Raw genomic sequence first — 21,536 nt, 5'->3', positions numbered from 1 at the left:
CTGGATCTAAATGGTTTCAGGGAATTTCCTAGGTGAATAGAGACTGCCCTGGAGATTGAACTTCCTCCCTAAAGAATTTATTTAAAACTCTTTTCTACTGTCTGCACGGATGGACACTTATAGAAAGACAAGGTAGTATTCCTGACAGACTTTCACAGTCTGCAAAAGTCTAACTATGCACAAAAGCATAACTTCTGAGTAAAATCTTTCTCTGTTATCTGTCTCCACCTGCCATATTGTATATGCCCTCAAAGGAAAAGCTTTACCTGCAGACCTATTACAATCTCACATTTAGCATAGCCTGTTGGCCTTACACACCTAAGATTGGACTAGAAAAATAGTGAGAAAAAGAACAGGAAAGTTTGGTGCTCAGTTAAATGGGAAAACATGGAAATGGAAGGCAGGAGGGAACAATAACACAAGTCAGTGATTTCAGGAAAAAAAAACCAGCAAGCCTGTATGAAACTAAAAAAAAAAAAAAAAAGGCGCAGAATGGGAGAAATAGGGATTCACCCTTCTTGTTAGCATGTTCTGCCATCCAGTGTTGAATCTCTGTAAAATAAACAATATATATTAAACATCCTTTAAAAATCTTCATCTTTTTCTGTTACCAGAGGTTGACTTAAAACAGTCCTTGAATTGTTGGGTTAAATGCACTGTATATGTCCTCAGAGCATGCAAGACATTCTTTAGTTCCTTGGAGGTCTCTCATTCTCTGTGAACTTAGTGAACTGAAAGGAGAAGACTGCTAGTGAGAGACATCCTGGTTTTAGTCTCAGTCATCTGGCAGCTGCATGCATTTTTCCCCTTGTTGAAACGCTGGTAAAGTTGTAGCTGAACCTTACTGATATCTAAAGCTGATTTTAAGTATGTTGAGGGTAAATGTTACTGGTAGAAGGGAATGAATGAATTTTAGAAAACAGTTTTTAAAGAGGCCTTGAGAGGTTGCAGAGTCTACCCTTCTGATCCAGGTCAAGGTCTGTTATGCTTAAGAAATAATTTTTAATGATTGGTGGAAATTGGTGGGTGTTCCTGACCTCTTTTTGACAGCTGTTCTAATTGTTAGCTATTCCTACCACCCAAAAATTCTTTTGTTTTCTCATTGAAATTTCAATTCTACAGGTTAGCACAGAAAACAATGTAGTCTCTTTCATTTTACAGTGATTTCTGTATATTTGAAGACCATGTCCTACCATGTCTCTGCTCAATTTTCTGAATTTGACTAAATCTTCTCTTTTTTCATGTATATCATCTTTATAAATGAACAGTTCTTATTCTTTTTAAGTAGTAGATCTCATTCCCATTCCTACTACTCAGGGCTGTTAACTCTCTGCAAATTCTCCCTTTTTTGCTCTACTATTCACATCTTTTCTGAGAAAACTTGGGTTGGTTTTTTTGTGTAAAAGCTCACTGATGGCCATATCATGCAATACAGGTACTTGAAGAAATTTTAAAAAAATCAAACCTGGCTTCATTGACAGCAGTTTATTCCTCATTGTATTTAACTTACTTATAGTAACACATACATATTTTTCATGTATTGTTGAGTGCAAGACAAACATGTGCATCATATGAATTGAATAAATGTGTTTCCATAGGCCTAGTTTTGCCCATTAGAGAGAAGACTGAGATTCTTCAGGGAATAAAAGTAACTGATGAATTGTTCTACATATGACTGAGGAATTTGTCAAAAGAAAATAGAGATACTAATGCTTTCCTGCCTATATATGGATGTGTACAATTTTCTCAAGACAATGTTTAGCTGAACAGTACTATTGGGGGAAAAAACAGTTGTGCATATTTTTAGAAAATCTTTATGTGAAAGACAATTTCAGAAGAATTCTGTCAAGGAGCTTCTGGACAAACTCAAACAAAAAGGAAGCCTACAGAGGGTGGAAGCAAGGACAGTAGCCTGGGAGGAATACAGAGAAATTGCCGATCAGGTTAGGAAAGCTAAAGCCCTGATAGAATTAAATCTGGCCAGGGCCATCAAGGGCAACCAGAAAAGCTTCTACAGGTATGTCGGTGATAAAGGGAAGACTAGGGAAAATGTGGGTCCTCTCTGGAAGGAAACGGGAGACCTGGTTACCCGGTGTGTGGAGAAGGCTGAGGTACTCAATGACTTTTGCCTCAGTCTTCCCCGGCAAGTGCTCCAGCCATGCCGCCCAAATTGCAGAAGGTAAAGGCAGGGATTAAAAGAATGAGGAACTGCCCACTGTAGGAGAAGATCAGGCTCGAGACTAAGGAACCTGAAGTTGCACAAGTCCATGGGATCTGATGAGATGCATCTGTGGGTCCTGAGGGAACTGGCGAATGAAGTGGCTAGCCACTATACATCATATTTGAGAAGTTGTGGCATTCTGGGGAAGTTCCCACTGACTGGAAAAAGGGAAACATAGCCCCTATTTTTGAAAAGGGAAAAAAGGAAAACCCAGGGAACTACAGGCCAGTCAGTCTCCCCTCTGTGCCTGGCAAGATCATGGAGCAGATCCTCCTGGAAACTATGCTAGCACATGGAAAATAAGGAGGTGATTGGTGACAGCCAACATGGCTTCACTAAGGGCAAATCATGCCTGACAAATTTAGTGGCCTTCTACAACAGTGTTACAGCTTTGGTAGGTAAGGTAAGAGCAAATGATGTCATCTACCTGGACTTGTGCAAAGTGTTTGATACTGTCCCGCACAACATCCTTGTCTCTAAATTGGAGAGACATGGATTTGATGGATGGACCACTTGGTGGATGAGGAATTGGCTGGATGGTTGCACTCAAAGAGTTGCAGTCAATGGCTCGATGTCTTGAGTGGAGAGCAGTGGTGACTGGCATTCCTCAGAGGTCAGTATTGGGACCAGCACTGTTTAACATCTTTGTTGGTGACATGGACAGTGGGATTGAGTGCACCCTCAGCAAATTTTCTGACGACACCAAGCTGTGTGGTGCAGTTGACATGCTGGAGGGAGGAAGGGATGCCATCCAGAGGGACCTTGAAAGGCATGAGAGGGGGGCCTGTGCAAACCTCATGAAGTTCAACAAGGCCAAGTGCAAGGTCTTGCATATGGGTCAGGGGAACCCCAAGCACAAATACAGGCTGGGCAATGAGTGGATTGAGAGCAGCCCTGTGGAGAAGGACTTGGGGATGTTGGTTGACAAGAAGCATAACATGACCTGGCAATGTGCGCTCCCAGCCCAGAAAGCCAACTGTATCCTGGGCTGCATCGAAAGAAGTGTGACCAGCAGGTCAAGGGAGGCGATTCTCCCCCTCTACTCCACCACTGTGAGACCCCAGCTGGAGTAATGTGTTCAGCTCTGGGGCCCCCAACATAAGAAGGACGTGGACCTGTTGGAGCGACTCCGGAGGAGGCCCATGAAGATGATCAGATGGCTGGAGCACCTCTGTTGTGAAGACAGGCTGAGAGAGTTGGGGTTGTTGAGCCTGGAGAAGAGAAGGCTCTGGGGACACCTTATAGCAACCTTCCAGTACTGAAAGGGGACCTACAAGAAAGCTGGAGAGGGACTTTTTACAAGGACATGTAGTGATAGGGCAAGGGGTAATGGCTTTAAACTCAAAGAGGGTAGATTTAGAAGCTCTTCACTGTGATGGTGGTGAGGCACTGGAACAGGTTGCCCAGAGAGGTTGTAGATGCCCCATCCCTGGAAGTGTTCAAGGCCAGGTTGGATGGGTCTTTGAGCAACCTGGTCTAGTGGAAGGTGTCCCTGCCCATCGCAGGGGGGTTGGAACAAGATGATCTTTAAGGTCCCTTCCAACCCAAACCATTCTACGATGATTTTGTGATGGGAAGGACAACACAAAAAGAGAGAACTCATGAGTTTATGTAAACTTTGTACTTTCCTCTCTCAGAATAAATGAACATACTTTGTATGCTTCTCAAAAGTGATTAACAAATAGAACATGCTTTTAAAAAATGAACCCCTTTCCCCCCAGCAACAAAACCACTCATGTTGAAGTCTATTAAGCCTATTTTAAGTAAAACTTAAACAGATCTAAACATATTTCCATATAGAATCAGATGATTGTTAAATCACGGAAGTGTCTGCATGGGTTTTTTTGGTTTGTTTTTTTTTTTTTTTTTAAGAAAAATCTGATCTTTTGTCATTTTTGTTCGAAGTTAAACAGTTTTTGAGTAAAAATTACTTGGTTGTCTGGAAAGGCTAGAGGGCTTTACACCATTTTAATTTAAAACATTCAATTTTTGTATATTAAAAAACCTTAAAGCTTTTTTTTAAAGGAAAATTCTATTTGAAGTGTAATGTCAGATTTTTAAGTAGTTATATTCTACCAGACAAATCAAAATTCCTTGTAACTTAATACAGTTTCCAGAGAATGCAAGAAAAATAAAAGATGTCCCCACAGTCTCTGGGAAGTGCAGCTGAATGTGTTGCATCCAGGCTATTGCAGAGGTGAAAGGTAGTTACTGAATGGGTCTTTTGATTTATCTCTATCTTTGTAGCACAGTTCAGCAAGGAGAAGGTGAGTTGCAGTATTCCATAGCAATCATGCATTGTTTAGAGACGTAATCCTGTAAAATACATTCTTAGGTAGTGTCCTGGTTTCAGCTGGGATAGAGTAAACTGTCTTCCTAGTAGCTGATACGGCGCTATGTTTTGAGTTCAGTATGTGAAGAATGTTGATAACACTGATGTTTTTAGTTGTTGCTAAGTAGTGTTTAGACTAAGTCAAAGATTTTTCAGCTTCTCATGCCCAGCCAGCAAGAAAGCTGGAGGGGCACAAGAAGTTGGCACAGGACAGAGCCAGGGCAGCTGACCCAAACTGGCCAACAGTGTATTCCATACCGTCTGACGTCCCATCTAGTATAGGAACGGGGAAGTGGGGGCGGGGGATCGCTGCTCGGGGACTAGCTGGGTGTCGATTGGCGGGTGGTGAGCAATTGCACTGTGCATCATTTGTACATTCCAATCCTTTTATTATTGCTGTTGTCATTTTATTAGTGTTATCATCATCATTATTAGTTTCTTCTTTTCTGTTCTATTAAACCGTTCTTATCTCAACCCGTGAGTTTTACTTCTTTTCCCGATTTTCTACCCCATCCCACTGGATGGGGGGGCAGTGAGTGAGCGGCTGTGTGGTGCTTAGTTGCTGGCTGGGGTTAAACCACAACAGATAGTTTTTATTTCATTGAATAAATTGGCTTTTGATGGAAATACACACGTCCTAGGATAAAATTTTGTGTTGGTGAGTCCTGCAGTTTTGTTATGTACACCTAAGGCAGTTTAAATAAGTTATTTTCATACTTCTATAAAACAGCATTGATTATAAGAAGGGTATTTAAAAAAAAAATTAGTACTGAAGTACATTTTTAAAATCCAGAGCATGGATTTCAGTCACCAGTGGCCGATGAGTCTTTGCACAGGACCCCCAGGGATTTTGAATGTGAAACAAAGATGTCAATATTATGTCCCTAAAGGGAAGTCTGGCCCTTCTGTCTATTCAAATGAGCATTTAAAAATGCTGCCTGAAGCATTTTGCTACAGGTGTATTACTAAAGCAATCTCTTGTAAGTTAGCCAATGGCTAATAAATTAGTTACCATAGTTTACTATGAGAAATGTCATTCTGCAGAACAGCATAGCTGTGCAGCACTTACCAGTTAGACTGTAAGCATTGAGTTTGTCTTCAGAAATTTTAAGCACCAGATTTCTAGGGAAAGTATGTAAGGCTAGTTTGGACTTCTGTCTCTTTCAATATGGCTATTCTAACTAGTGCTAACATTTTGATAGGCTGTAGTATGATTTTTCTTGACTGAAAGATTGATCTCTTGTTACATTGACTTAAATTAGTCTTGCTTTTGCAATCTTGAAAATGAATGTCTTTAGTCTTTTGCTCATATTGTGTATATTGGTCATATTTTTCAAAGTAAAGTGGATTTTAAAATTAGTCTAAGTCTGCAGAGGGATTTAGTCCTTATGTTAGCATCATATATTAATTTAAACTAGTAGAGTTGTGCTTACTTACAGTAGCTTAAGGGGTTTTTTCCTCTTGTTCCTTGACTCGGTCTTTTGTGTTATTTTTAAAATTTACTTATTTGAAAGGGAAAGTCTAAAATTTCAAAAAAATTACAGAGCCAAAACTAATGTATTGTCTTGATTGTAACCACAGATACTAGAAATGTCTGGTTCACTAGTATTTTTGAGATACAGTGTAATTTTTTTGTTATGAGAGGTAACGTTTTGCACTTGCTTAAATGTAGACTCGTGATGTATATTGAAAGAGACAGCAGAAAGACTATGCCAGGAAAAGAGCAGCAAGGCGGCAGTGAATATCTGTCAAAATGCCTGGATCTTCTCATCTATCACATTGTGCAGGAGCTGCCAGGAATTCTAGGTAAATTCAGTTGGTTAACTGAACAAATCTTACCTTTGCTGACTCCCTCGAGAAACAAGTATCTCCTTGCATATACAGGTGGAAAGACTGTTTTGTCTGATTACATAAGGTTTGCATGGTACCAGCTTCATTAAGTTTTTTAGTTATGTCATGATCAGATATTTTGTATTGGAATGCATGATTTCCTATATTCATGTTTTGTATTTGTTGAATGGTAAGCCCCATCAACTCAGTCAGGAAGAGGCCCAAATGTACAAGAAGTTTTATTAATGTTCTAAACATTGAAAACATTGAAAAACCTGAGAGCAAATTTGCCTCATAAAGCACAGAGCTAGGAGAGATGCAACAGGGCATATCTGTGAGTATGTGTTAATCACTTATTCAACATATAAGTTTCAGTGTATTTGCTTCAGGCATTTTTTCAGGCAAATTTCAGCCTAGATACTTTGGTTATTCTAGATGCCTGAAATTGATTTGCTTATGCATGAGAAAAGATGGAAAGATTCTGTCTGAGAGAATATCAGTGCTACCTCAGCCCATCCCTTATACTTCAGAATAAGGACTTGAAGTTTCAGCAAACTAGGTTTTGTGCCAAGGGGATGCATTTGGACAATTTTGTGAATATCTGCTTAAATTTCACTAGTACTTGAGCCTTTGGAATGACAAAAAGCTACTTTGAACTTTGTGCTGTTCACACATGTTCTAACAGAAATTTGCCTGTCATCATTGAATATGCTGAAACTTGTCATAGTGGGATGAGGTACAGGGGAAGAGGGGACTTGCAGAAGGAACTGTGGAAAGCATGCATGCAGATAGGACAAAACTTGCAAATTGCAGGGCATAATTTGGACTCATTGGGCAACCAAAGAAGAAACTGGAGTAGAAAGAAATTAGTTTGAGAGTCTGGGGAGTCAGTCAAGAGAGGGTGATGAAACAGGATGAGAATTTTGGCCATTTGTACAAAAGTAATAGATAAGATCTTTAAAATTAAGGAGGATCTGTTGGTGAGATTTGAACATAAGGTTGATATTGAATATAAGAAATGTCACAGAAATTACCCTACATGAGTAAGAACAGTGGGGTTGTCTTTCCTGGAGAAGGCTGTGTTATATGTTATATGAGGCAAGATGAAGTTTTTACTTGAAAAAGTTAATTTGGAGTGAGTGAAGGAAGAAAGGAAGGAAGGGAAGGAAGGGAGTTAGGGAGGAAAGGGAAGAAGGAGGAGGGCAGAGAAAGGAAGGGAAGAGAGGGTAGGAAGGAAAGAGGAGGGGAGAGGAGAAGGGAAGGAATGGAGTGGGGGGAAGAGTGGAGAGGGAGAAGGGATGGAGAAAGAAAGGGGGAGGGAGAAGGATGGAGGGAAGGAAAGAGGGAGAAGGGAGGAGGAAGATGACAAGAAGGAAGGAAGGAGAAAGTATGAGATTGGTGTGGCCAGTCTGAATCATCATTAAAATTCTTATTAAAGTTTCTGGTGGGTGAGATCTCCCACAGAATAGAGTAAGAAAGCTGAATAGGAAGACAAGGAAGGAGATGCTGTGAGTATTCAAGAAAAGAAAGGGAGCAAAACCAACCCAGATTGTGTATGCTTTGTTATTAAATGATAAAACATTTTTTTCATAAAATTATTTTCTGACGAGATGATACCTGATTTATTTTTCATCTGCTCTACATTATCACTAGAATATTGAAAATGAAATGGTAGCACTGCAAAGGTCAGTAGATGTAAATGTCATGCTGCTATTTTAAAAGAAACTTTGCTTCCTATGACAATGCAAATTTTTGCCTTGCTGCAAATACCTGATTCCTTTTTTCTAACTAAATATCAGGTTTGCATATTGGCTATATTTCAGGATTTGGAAGTCTCAGACGATAAAGGTTTGAGGCAGAAATTCACCTCCTACTGTCTGTATGTACTATATGCAGCTAATACATTAGGCCCTGATATTTGCTCAGAACCTGCAAGTACTATACATCAAACATATACTTGCTGTCATTATAATATATAATATATCAATTGCTTTAACATGTATTCTGCTGGGATTTTTTACTACTGATGTACAATTTCAATGCATTGTAGACAACTGATATATCAAGCATAATTTTTACACTTTTTCCCTCCCAAGCTAGATTTGCGTGTTGATTGTTTTTATTAAGATTAAGCTCTCCGTCCATATTTGTCAGAAGGCTTTTTCTTTTTATTGCTGTGAGTATTACGAAGGAACATGTTCTGCCTGAGGAGGTAAAAGCTATGGGCTCCTAAGAAAAATAACCAGATTTGCAAACTGGAACAGTTAAAAGCAGTTTAGCTGTTGATTTAGAATTAATCCTAGCTAGCTTTTTTAATGTGTGTTTATGTAAGCTCCTTACCAATCCCATCTTCTTCCACCAGATGTAGCTATAAACCAAATAGCTTAACAAGTTTTAGAAATTGGCCTTAAAGATACACTTAAATGAAATACATTGTTAATCTTGTGGATAATTTTAAAAGTTTTCAGCTGTTGTAGGTAAGAAAGTAATTTTATTTCTGCATTTATAATATTTAACCTATTTCTAGGAAGTAGATATAAATTGCTTATATCATGCTAAAAATTAAAGTAACCATATTTATCTATTTATCAACTGCAAAATTGGCAAATGTGGTGATTATATAGGCCTTAAAACATAGAAAGAGAGTAGATTGCTCAGTAACTTCTTTGTTGCTAACCACAGAGAGGTCTTGTTGAATTGTAGTATTGCGAGTAATTCAAAACAAAAATGTGTTGATGAAAAAACAGTATTTTTGTTTATGTATTTGGAGAGTTTTAGGCAATGCTTTCTTTTTCTATGGTAGTATATTATAGAATGAGTCAAATCTTTAAGGCTAGGTATTTTTACAGCTTACTTTAGTGCCAGGCTCTGTCATTTCTGCTTATGTTGAAAATTGAACTCCATGGGAGCAGAAGAAAAGCATTGGTATTATTCAACATGAATAAACTCTGTGACTTGCTCTGAAAAGAAGGGCCTTTTCTGGCATGAAAATCATATAAAATACTGAATCCCATCCTTTATTTGTTCAATGTCTATGTGATTTCCCTTTTACAGTTTTGTACAGATCTCTCATTAGGGAAAAAAATATACTAAGTGGTCTTTCAAGACAGGATTTGGCTTTTAATATTTTCCAGCTATAGGGACAGAATTTTCCTTCTTTGCATACAGGCCGTGACTTTTCTCCTGCTGCTTCTGTTCTTTATCCCATGCAGAAGAGGTCTTATTTTTCTGAGGCAATAGTTAATGTAACACAAATTTAGCTTAATGTTCCCTGACTTGTACATGTCTCTTGTGAATTTTGAAGTATAATTTTCACTATTGCAATTCAAGTTTTGTTCCCTCGTTATTGTGCCTGAAGTTTGTTATGGAGGCAACTAAGTTCTCTCATTGACCTACTGCTACCTTTTTTTTTTATGAGAATAGGAGAATTCCAGTTGCTTTAGGTCACTGACGTCATTGTTAAACTTGTGTATATGCTTAGCTGGTGGGGAGATGTTTTGGAAGGATGTGGGGAGGGTGTTTGTTTCTTTCTTCCAGTGGTACTATGCTGCAGGAAAAACATAGTGCTTGAGCATTATGTCACCCACTAATCATGGTGAACTCAGCTCTTGGTCAGCTGAAAGTCATGAGAATTTGCTTTTTATTTCACTGGAAATAGAACTGCATCCACAGAATTTCAAGAGTATAATTCCATGCATATGTAGTCACCTAAAGCCAGTGTAAGTCCACCCTGCCAAGAGGGGTAATTTAATCTTTGCTTCTACACCTGCCTTATATTTCTATCCTCACCGTTTTGCCACATTTGCACACCTATCCCTGTAGCCAGAGCAGGAAATAGGCCTGGCTGAACACTGAGCTAGGAAAGAAAAGTGCTAGATCAGCCTGATTTATCATGCAGTTACATGAATGCTACTTTTAGCAGGAGGAAGAAGATGGGATTGAACAGAGGATACTGGAACAAAGATGTTTTATATGTCATTTGCTGCTGTTTAGTGAAGCAATTATGTTAGATCAATCTGAAATGTTGTTTTGCTGTAGGTGACATTCTCACTGCCCTAACTAGTGTCTCTGGACGTAAACACCCATCAACAGTTCAGGCCAAACAGCTGAAGATGTGCCTTCCTATGATGCCTGTAGTGCTTCATCTTGTGACATCCCAGGTAGATTCCCGTGTCCCCCTTGCCCCCCCAATTGTTAAACAAAGGACAAATTCCTGCAGTTTCCCAAAATCTAATTTCTGCTGATCGTGATCAGAATGGATAAAATAGAACTCTTATTAATGTGTAGAGATGTTGATGAGTATTCCAGCTGTGTAACAGCATTAAAGATATAAGCCTTATTTTTGCACATTGTAAGACAACTCTAATGATAGAAGCAAATACATGTTTTGTCCTCTTTTTTTAACATGGCTGTGAAATACATGTTTTACTTTTTCTGGTCATAAGATATGCATTTAATGTAATTTTTTCAACTTTTGCTAAATTTAAATAGGTATTTCGTCCCCAGATAGTCACAGAGGAGTTTCTTTTCAACTATGGGACCTTACTTGTGAGTACAACCATCTGAGTTAAATCTTGTTTACGAAATACACATATGCATAAAATTTGGAGGATTATTTTAATGTAATAAAATTGCATTAAATTTATAAATGGGAGAGAGAACTTTATTATGAATATAAAATTTAAGCTTTGATTATATTCCAAACTTTATATATATCAGAAAATATTTTCTGTAATAATCTATTGGGTCAAAGGGAAAATATGCTATCCTGTGTTCAATTATAAAGAAACTCTGCACATGCCTGATAAACTGAGAATTTCCTGCGTGCTTTATTTTAGACTAGAAAAGTTTAGCTTTAAATTACGCAGAATATTCTTTCTAGAATTTTATGCTAGTATTTTCTGAGTACAAATGAAAGATAGATTATAATTTAATGTATATTTAAAGTATTCTTTCCTTTTGTCACCTTTTTCTTCTTGCTAGTACTTTTACACTATATTTAGTTGATGAAAAGCTGAGTACTGTAAGCTACAGAGCCAAGATATTTCTCGTTAACATCTACAACCTATTTACGACATTAGCAATAGAAAATGAACTTTTTAACTGTGCCATAGGATAGTATAGCAAAAATGAAGTAGTACTGTTGTAACGTGATTTCCTCATATGAAAACAGTTGTTTCTGCTAAATGAGAAAAAAGTGTATTCTAAAGTTGCGTATCAGAGTTAAGCGAATACTTTTAAGTGCATGAGTTCATAAATGACAACTAGGTATTTACTTCCACAATAGCATGAAGAAATGCTTCACCGCAAAGAGCTAGATTAAAGTTTACTGTTCAGATTCACTTCTCTTTCTCCTTTGACTCTTGATTCCAAGAAAATGTGGGTCTAATTTAGCTTTACTAAAATATATGTACAAAAATTAACATTAGGATGAAGAAAAAAAATTCTAGAACTGTAGATGTTGAATTACAAAGCCTTTATCTCTTTGAAGCATTTGTAAATAGGCAGTAGATTTACTAATGGTTTCGGATCAACCTTCTAGAAGGTGAAATTCTTCTGTCAACAATATTACAGCAGACCAGGTACAATGTAAGTTTTCTTTTGATGTTACTCCAGCTTGCTTGAACTACTGAGTGAGGAATTCAGGCTAGTTACACTAGCACAGCTTTCCTCTCAGATCAAGGAGAACATTACTTTACTGAATATTTCCTGCATCTTGTGCTTCTGTCTCCATCAAACAGGGCAATTCAGGAACTTACACATACTATTTCAATTTATGCATGAAAAAGGGAGGGGAAGTAGTATATCTGGAAGATAAATATCAAATTTGTATCCATTTTATATAACTGTGTTATGATATGACTAATATAATTATTTCTGGAAGAGTAACTATCCATTCTACCAGGCAACAGCCTACTCTGGAATTTTGTGTTTAGCAGCATTCCCATCGACATCCATAAAGGGACATTTGATCATCAGCTTGTACTTTTTCAAAGTACTGTGCTATAATTGAGGCCTCTAAGATTTTAGCAAGTCAGTCTTTCAATTTTTTTGTGTTTTTTTTTTCTTTCTTTCCTGATTTATTCAAAAATTTTACTCTTAATAAGAAATGATTAGGAGTGGAAAGATGTGTGCTTGGTATCTGGAAGGAAAAGAGTAGTTATTTTCCTGTAACTGTTGTTCATTGAGAATTTTTTTCCTTGCTGCTTTGAAGTTGTTTCCATCATCACTGTAATTTTCAGTATCGTTGTGCAAAGAAATTGAGAGGGAGTTGGGACAGTCCTTTCATGTTTTCAGCCATGAATAGAAATACATGGAGGACATGCTCTGCCCCAAAGGCACAGGCAATAGTAGGCTCCTAGTGGAGTGCATAGGGCACAGACTCATCTGTAGTGGAATACACACCCCGTTCCTTTCCATTGCTTAAAAAAACCAAGATAGTTGGGTTTTTGTATAATTACATCTACTGCTTGTGTTTCTAATGTAAAATTAAGGAAATAAGCATTAGTAGCCAAAATGATTTGTGCACCAGCTATATTGATTTTTCTTGAGAGTATGGTTAGGTGTGAAACTGTCTTAAATGAGCAAACAGAATAACTTGCTCTCTTCCAAACCAAGTTAATTAGATAATAACTTGTAATTTTCTTCAAATGATCAGGAAAATAAAAGTTTTTTTATAGAAGCAGTTGTTTTTTATGACTGCCTCTGAGATGCATTTAAATGATGAAATATATAATTAGTTTCTAACTGTATTTTTAATTAGAGAAGAATCCTTCAGATGTTTCTTACATACTGAGAAAAAGAAAACCCATATAGACACTTCTGCCAATTTAATATATAACAACAAAATTTTAATTGATAGTGAAATATAAAACAAGCATCATTTTCTTAATGCTTTAAATCATATAAATAGATATGTGTGCCAGTTGAAAATGAGAAAGATGTTTATCCATGGTAAATTCTATGTGTAGTAAATACTGCATTAGTAAAAAAGAGCATACTATAAATTCTGCTGAGAATTTTCCTTCTTCAGCAAATGTTAATAACATGTCTTTTGCATCTCCTATGAAATAAACAGCTATGCATAGAAGTGAAAGCACAAGAGTGAAATCAAGATTAAAAGGCAAAAGAATAATGGATCTAATTGTACAACATTTACTTAACCCAGATTATTAATAATTTCATTGTCCCTGTTCCTCAAAATGGTGACTAATTTAGGTAATTTTTAATAGAAGGATATGCATTTTTGTATGCTGTCCTTTGTGTAGCTGTATCCATGGTGTGTGTAGTATGCATGGAGATCAAAAAGATGGTACAAATAACAGCAAAATTGCATTTTCGGGAAGGTCTTTGGTCTTTTCAGTGATTTATTTTAACATAGCCATGTCGAAGGTAGTTCAAAGTCTTCTAAGCAATTACAGTTTTCTGTTAACAGTAAAGACATTTAATTACTGTCCATTTAGCTGGAAATGTTATCATTCCTGACATTAGCCAGAATAATAGTCCTCACTGTACTCTACGTTTAAGTGTCCAGCAGCATTACAGACTTGCAAACTTGAGCAGCCTGGTCTAGTGGATGGTGCCCTGCCCATGGCAGGGGGTTTGGATCATTCGATGTTGTAACAGCTAGATCATTAATGCTTTCAGTCTTTCATATCTTAATTATTACGACAGTGTTTCCTAATGTAGGTACATTAACATTTTGTGTTTACACAGTCCCTTAAAGAATTCCATGGTGTAATTATTCAGTGATTATGCTTGTTAATTTTTGTTTCTAAAGTATTTTAATGTAAATGCTGCTTCTTCTGTAGAATTTTATCAGATCCATAGATTCAGGAGAAACAAACTTGGATGGAGCAATAGGTAAGGCAACCTATGATGTTGCAGTACTTTTACATGCAGGCATTGTAACTGTTGCATTTTGTAAAGAAATATGATGATTTTTACCAATAGGGCAAGCTGCATCAGAAGAATTGATTAAGACTACTTTATCAACCTTTGAAGCAGTAACACAGCATCCTGTCTTGTTGACAATCCATCGCTTGACCGTAAGTATGGCAACAAATTGAATAGTTACAGGATAATTGGCCTAATTCCATTGATAAATAGAATGTTTTGAATATCTAGAAACTGTTTAAAATATGGTTTAAAATGTATTGTGGTTCTATTTGGCAGGAAGATTCCTTATTGTTTATAGAGAGATTTAATTTTCAAAGCAGCAGCAAGGCATTTGGACTCAGTTTACTAAGTTTAGTTGAGAAGTTAGAGGGAGAATGAGAAGGGCTTAAAGTTTAGAAATAGCAGTTTTAAAATTATTTTCATGTAAATATAACACTTGATTCTGTAAGTCTTTCTTCAGCCTTAAAGCAACTATGTTGCTATATATTAGTGAAAATTTCACCACTTTATTTGTCATTATGCTTTTAACATAGCTTGGAAAGACCACCTCTGAGGCTTTGAAGATCACATTCCATCGTTACTCTTCCTGATGAGATCATGAATAGCAGTTATGGTGGTTTTTTTCTTTTGTTTAGTCATAACAGATTGCTTACTAAAAATTGCAATTCAATTGCCAAACGCACATATACTGTAAGCTTCTTACACCACTAAGATTTGTTTTCTTTGAAGTTTTTGGTTAAATGATTTACTGTGAGCTAAGCTAGCTGAAGTCAGAACAATTACATTGTGAAACAGTTGTCAGCAAATCAGTAAGTTGAAATGTTTGAATGTGTTTGACAAATGATTGTAGCCTGTACCAATGCATTTTTTGAGCCTAAATTCCCACCAAACATATAACCCACCATACTTACTGTGGTGACCATTTAATTCAAACTGAAATTTATGTGTTTGTATTGGAATTAGGTTAAGGGCATACTCAATATAGCAGTTAAACCAAGAAGGGCATTAGTAAATTATAATACATACGAATGAGTGATGTTAGGGATTGTGCTAGATAAGAATGGGTAATTTTAGAAACTAAGTGGTTTTAGAAGTTGAATCCTATTTGGTGTGCGTGCTAGTTGGGTATTTAGGTTATAAAGTCTTAATAAATGAAAATAGTAAAATAAAAAAAAATTGGAATTTAAAGAAGTTTAATGTTTACTTTATTAATGCTCACAAAAGAGTGGTATTCAAGAAAATAGTCCTTATGCGCAAAAATCTAACCAATTAATAGTCAGAGGGGAAATAGTACAGAACTGAACAGTTCAATTTACTTTAAAGTAATATGGCAAACAATGTTCTAGAAAAGAAATGTGAATGTAGTTGAGGTATGAATGCCTATTGATATCTCTCCAAATGCCTGGCAGCCTGCAAGTCACTGTATTATGACAGTATCATTCTAGAATCACCTCAATTTTTTAAAATAACCGTTTTACTTCTGTGGATTATCAGTGTGTCTTATATTGACAGAACTATGTACCATTTTTTATGGACGTCCATCAACATTTACTGAAATTGCAGTACCTTGTGTCAGCACATTAAATAACATTCCTGTAGCTGTTTGAACTTTAATGGTCTGGGGGTTTTTCCCTGAAAAAATAGCGCCAAGGAGACAGGTCCATGTTACAGCTCTTCTTCCCCTGCTCCCATCCCTGCGTTCAGCAGAACATTATATTGAAGCCAGGGAATGACTATCCTACTCTTTTAAGTAACCCTTGGCTAGCAGTAGGTGAGTTTTATTTAGGTAAATTTCTGGGGAACAGTTTACTTCATCACATATGTTGAAAGTTTTAGATGTTTATTTAAAGTCCATCTGAGCACATCAGTTAACCTTATGTAGCTAGGGATAAAACTTCTGCCTATGCAATGCTTGTAAATTTAGGACGCATGCCACTTCTGTAGAATAGTTTTCCTGATTTAGAATAGGTATAAATTTGAAATTTATTAACTAAAAATAATTATATCCTTGTCAATGAACAGTTTGGGGGTTTTTTGAGAAAAGAAAATCTATTACTTCACTCACTCATTTTCATAAATAACAGTTCTTCCTAATTTAAAAGAGCCCTCCTGACATTCAGCAAATAGCCATTCAGACACAAAATAAAGTGGATAAATTGCCTTGTATTTGGTATGTTAAATTCAAGAAATTGTCCACTGTAATTAATAATCTCTAACCACATCTGCCACTAGTGGTGCAAACAGTAATTAGTTTAATACTATTTACGAAGTCTAGTGTGCTAATTATACTTGAATGTACAGCATACATTACTTTAGAGGAAAGTGGTACTTCATCTTCTGTGATGCATACAGAATATTTTTAGAATTGCTGTTACTCAAGGGATATCTTCTAATTGCTGCTCGCGGAGCATGACTATGAATATAAATCTATGAATATAAATGCCAGCACCCAGTGGAACTTGGTGCTTTTTTAGAAAGTTGAAGCAAGTCATGTTCAAGCTTCCAGATCAATATTTACGTATAACAATGGTTAATAGGAAACTCTTTTACTGGAGTGAAATGTGTATCCTAGGCTGATTTCTGATGCCTGGCTTGCTTGTTTAGACACAGTTGGTTACAAACAGCATTTTCTGGAGGGGGCAGGGGGGGAAGGCCAAAACCTTCTTGAGAGGATGCATTCTTTCCACTACAACTGTGACATTGCTTGAAAGTCTCTGATCAGAAATGCATTTTAAATGCATTTCTAATAAAGTTTAATGAATTTAATAAAAAGTGAGGTTATATTAAGCAAGAAGAACCAGTAAATTTTTCAGTTCAGTTCTGGTTTTAGTTTAGCTGCAATGGCAATTGTGTAAGTTAATAGGATTTTAAGAGCAATGTTTCAGGTTCTTTTCCACTTTGAGAAGAAAAGAACTGCTTGTTCTGGGTTTTAGTTCATGTTTGATTTGCCTTTGTATTTGTACCTTGAACAAAGAAAATTGAATAAATTGATTTTTGGTGATCAAATTTCTGATTACCATCAACCTGAAGGCAGTTATTAAGAAGATTCATTTCTGCGGGGACTGGCTTTATTATACATTGCTAAGTATGATAAAGTCAAGGGAAATTAATTGAAAGTGCTCAAATGAAAACCAGTAGTGAGCAGTAATTTCATTTTGCATGCAGTTGTGTGCATTTTTACAAGATAAAAAGACTAACAGTAAGTGTGACTCAGCAAGTTTTGACAAAACTGTAGATTTTCAGGTACGCAACTATGATGATGAAGGCCATCAAGAAGAGTCTCTATAGACCAGAATGGAATATAAACCCTGGTTTCTTAAACTGACACAAGTCCAACTGCCTGTTTCCTCCATGTACCAAAACTGGAAAAGTATTTATTAAATTTGGATAATACGTGTTATAATAATATTTATTTTCAAATTTTGGTAAAGGTTTAGATATAATTAACTGGAAGAATTCCATGCTGACTGTATCATTTGCATTTTTCTTTGTTAAGTATATTTATTTGCCTGAAGAAAGGACATATGCTAATTCAGAGCACTTTGAGCAGTGATGAGGTTCATGATGGCAGGCAGTTCCTATGGGAGTCCTTTCTATACTCTAACTAGCTCCTAAAAATGATCTGTATACTGCACAGATGATGTTTTAACCAAAGCATGCAAGTTCTCTAGTTGAGGCAAAAGTTTGTCAGCAGTGATTCTCCTCCTCAAAGTTTTAAAACTTATTTTTAAAAATCAGGCTAAAATAAAACACCCTGAACATGATTAGTTGCTTGATGGGAACACAGGGAAAAAGCAGCAAGACATGGAAATCTACTAGTTGACAATATTTTCACCAAAGATGACAACACAAGGGTTAGAAACTTCTGCAAGTGCTTTTTTCTGCTAATCTTAGTCTTTTCTTGATTCAGCATCAGTGGCGTTCTTCATCCACAGTCTGTTCTGATCTAACCACTGACACCTTAATTTTGTCAATGTATGAACATATTGTACAGCATTTCTTCAATCACTTTCCCTTTTCAAGTAGATTAAAATTCTACACCCCATGTGGCTTTCTGTCCATTAAGCTAATCCACATGAAATGAGACTTTTTTGTGAAACCAGTTCTGTACTGACGTCAGTGCTGTCTCTTCCCAGAAGTAAGGAGGGGGAAAAAAAAAAAAAAGCCAAAGCCTCAATGAAGATTCTGAAGTTCTGAAGACTTTTCGAAAAAAATTAAGAAATGTCATCCTTCTCCCCAGTTCATTCTAAGATGCATTAGATTATTTTTTCTATTACATTCTGAGAGATTACTGGCAATATTAAAACATTGAGGAGCATGCTGTGCCTCCAGCAAATGCTTTAAGAAATTTGAAGGCAGCATGATCTTAATTCCATGGTCACTTTCAGCAATAACTTTGTATGTGGAATTGTAATGAGAATAAATGTCAAGGTGATGTTGGATGTTGTGGATCTTACATGTGACTGGAAAAAAAGGGTTTGGGAGCTGGATGGTCTTTGCTTTGGTATGTTCTGCTTTGAATAGTGGATAAGGAGAAGATACTTCTGAATAATTGTAAGTTAAACATATGCACACTGAAAAGAACCAGATACCTCTAGAAAAATCCCTGGAAGTAAAGTAATGGGCTTAGTAACTTGTGAGTTTGGATATGATAGCTACATGGAATGGATAGTGTGGTTTCTTTATGTAAGTTTAATTCTGGGGTCTGATTTTCACTTGAACAGTATGGCTCACAAATGCTACTGGAACAGGCTTTAAGCCTGCTTACTTTTTCTGTCCACCCAGTGTAACACCAAATGTCAAGACTTTGGCCTTAAGCACTGCTTTGAAGAGCTCTGAAACTCAGTTTTAATCAAGGGAGAGATTTCTTTAGGTCGTTAATATTAACCACATTAAGGTAAGTTCAGTGAATTCATCCTTGCTGTCTACCACAAGTGAATGGAACTTTAGTTCTCCATCATCATGCTGAGGGGCTACCTCCTGCTAAATAGGGATTTAGTGTATTGGATCCTTCCACTGTGAGCCCTTGTGGTGTTATAACTGCTTTTTAGTGGGTACTTGTGGAGCTTGGATTTTGCACAGTGAGGTTAAGTAAAGCTGAGGCAATGTTTGTTTGTTTCTAACAAAGCAGGCTCATTTATTTAGGGTGCAGGCCTTGTGTCTGACATCTCTTGAAGAATGGAAACATGCAGAGAAGGACTGAAATAGTTTTCTCTTTCAAGCCCCTCCTAGTAGCTGGTGAATACTTAACGACTCTGAAACCGTGGCTTGTCTCTCTTTCTCTTTTGGGGGTTAAAGTAACATACAGACTTTCCAGAATAATTTCTATAAAAATTGTGCCTTGTTTTCAAAAGATCTGATTTTTCTAAGTAATAAAATACTGTAGAAAAGTGAGTATAGCTTTTCCTCAGTGCTCATACCTCAGTAGTAGAGTTTTTCTTGCAGAAGTCAGAAGTCAGGGAACATTATGGGGACAGATGTTCTGGTTTTGGACAGTATACTTGGATTTCCCAAAACTTTGAGTCATGCACCGAAGACTTTTCAAATCCATCAGTGGCTCTTCCCTCTTACCCTCTGACAGATCAACTTCTTCTAACTAGTTAAATTTACTAAGTAGAGAATAGAGATCAGTTTTTAAAAAATTAGGTATATTAAGAATGGTGCCTTACAGAGATCTGTGTTGCAACATATGCTATTTATAACTAATCCAGTAAAGGGAATGAACAGGGAGGTGGCAGAACTGACTGACACTAAATTATTCATAGTAGTGAGAATTAAAACTGACAGAAGAGTTGCAGAAGGTTTCGAGATATTGAGTGAAAAGACAATAAAATGACGTGCAATTCAATACTGATAAATGTCAAGCGACACACATGGGGAAAATCATTCCAATTATGCATATGCAGTGTCAGGCTCTAAACTACTCGCAACTGTTCTAGAGATCTTTTAGCGTCATTTTTCTATGAAAATGATAGCTTTATACTCAGCAGTAATCAGAAAGACAACTAGATTATTAGAAATGACTGGTAGAAGATCAGACAAAAAAGCAGAAAACATCACTATGCCATGGTAAGTCCATGGTGCCCTCAAGCGTTGATTGCTGAATGCAGTTGTGGTCATTCACTTCTAAAGGGAATGAAGCTTAACAAGAAATAGTACAGCTTGATGGTGTGAGGAGGGACTGAGTAGATAAGAACTTCAGCTTGGAAACAAAAAAGAGTATAGAATTATGAATGGCATGGGAAAGATGAATTGGAAATAATTATTAATGGTTTTCATAAAATAAGTGGGTATCAAGTTAGTTGCTTTAAAATAAACACGGAAGTGCCTTTTCATAAGGCATAATTCAAGTGTGGAATTCAGTGCCATAGGTTTTGCACGTGCTAAACGTATAAATACATTTAAAATAGATTTTGACAAATATATGGGAGAAAAGGCTAGTAAGCATTATTAAATGCAAAAATACAGATACAGCATCAGCATATGAGTTTTCTTAACTCAAGAGTTACTTTACTAGAAACTAGAGTTGTGCTTTATGCTTGGTCTATTTCTCCTACTCTTTCAACTCCTTTCTAGTTGTCAGAAACAGGATTACCAGGTTTGAGTACATTTTTGTTCAGACCTGTACATGTGTATTATAGCTGGGAGATGTGACTATAGTGTGTATGGAAGCTTCTAGTATTTCATTCCTGTTTTGGGTACTGATAACAGCAGAGTTGTGGCAGCATAGCCTTTGAATGCCATCATTACAGAACTATACAATGGTGGCTTTGTGCAGTTAGGGATTTATCAGGAACTGGGTATCAGGCGATTTAGAAGATGGTAGAAACCCAGATATAGCTATGATCATAGTCAATCTAGTCTGTTTAGGCTTTAAGAATATTTCTCACTTTCTTTTGTAAGCAATCTTAGTGATAAAGACTGAGACAAGAAAAATACCTGCCTGCCTTCATGCATATATGGAGATTTGATTCCATGTAGATGTCAGCAGTCATTTAAAAGAAGGAAAAAAGAATCCTTGTTTGAGTATTCTTCTATTTGTTTCAATCCCTCTTGAAAATGCCAAAATACTAATACCATGCTTCTGTATACATAACTTACAGAAACTTCTGCAATTCACTGGTGAATTTATTAAAAATATTTTATGTACCATTACACTTCAGTTTATTTCACCTCAATAATTACTTGCTTAGTTCATATCTTGTTTACAAATTTGTGTACACATTAGTAAAAAGAGTGACCCAAATGGCATGG

General features: G+C 36.6%; 1 protein-coding gene across 1 annotated transcript in view; it reads left to right on the top strand.

The window, feature by feature from the left end:
- The window catches only part of LOC104831409 (serine/threonine-protein kinase ULK4-like), a gene marked incomplete at its 5' end in the record, with an annotated part of 190,340 nt that overhangs the window by 17,792 nt on the left and 151,012 nt on the right, over positions 1-21,536 (top strand). Inside the window, 5 exons of the mRNA XM_010566968.1 lie at positions 6,226-6,359; positions 10,422-10,543; positions 10,875-10,931; positions 14,195-14,246; positions 14,337-14,431. Coding sequence (XP_010565270.1) covers positions 6,226-6,359; positions 10,422-10,543; positions 10,875-10,931; positions 14,195-14,246; positions 14,337-14,431 — 460 coding nt within the window. The remainder of the gene's footprint in view (positions 1-6,225; positions 6,360-10,421; positions 10,544-10,874; positions 10,932-14,194; positions 14,247-14,336; positions 14,432-21,536) is intronic.

The sequence above is a fragment of the Haliaeetus leucocephalus genome, unplaced genomic scaffold, assembly GCF_000737465.1.
Source record: "Haliaeetus leucocephalus isolate CR32 unplaced genomic scaffold, Haliaeetus_leucocephalus-4.0 Scaffold222, whole genome shotgun sequence".
Classification (NCBI taxonomy): Eukaryota; Metazoa; Chordata; class Aves; order Accipitriformes; family Accipitridae; genus Haliaeetus; species Haliaeetus leucocephalus.
Note: the sequence above shows the minus strand (reverse complement) of the source record. Positions and strands in the feature narration are given on the sequence as shown.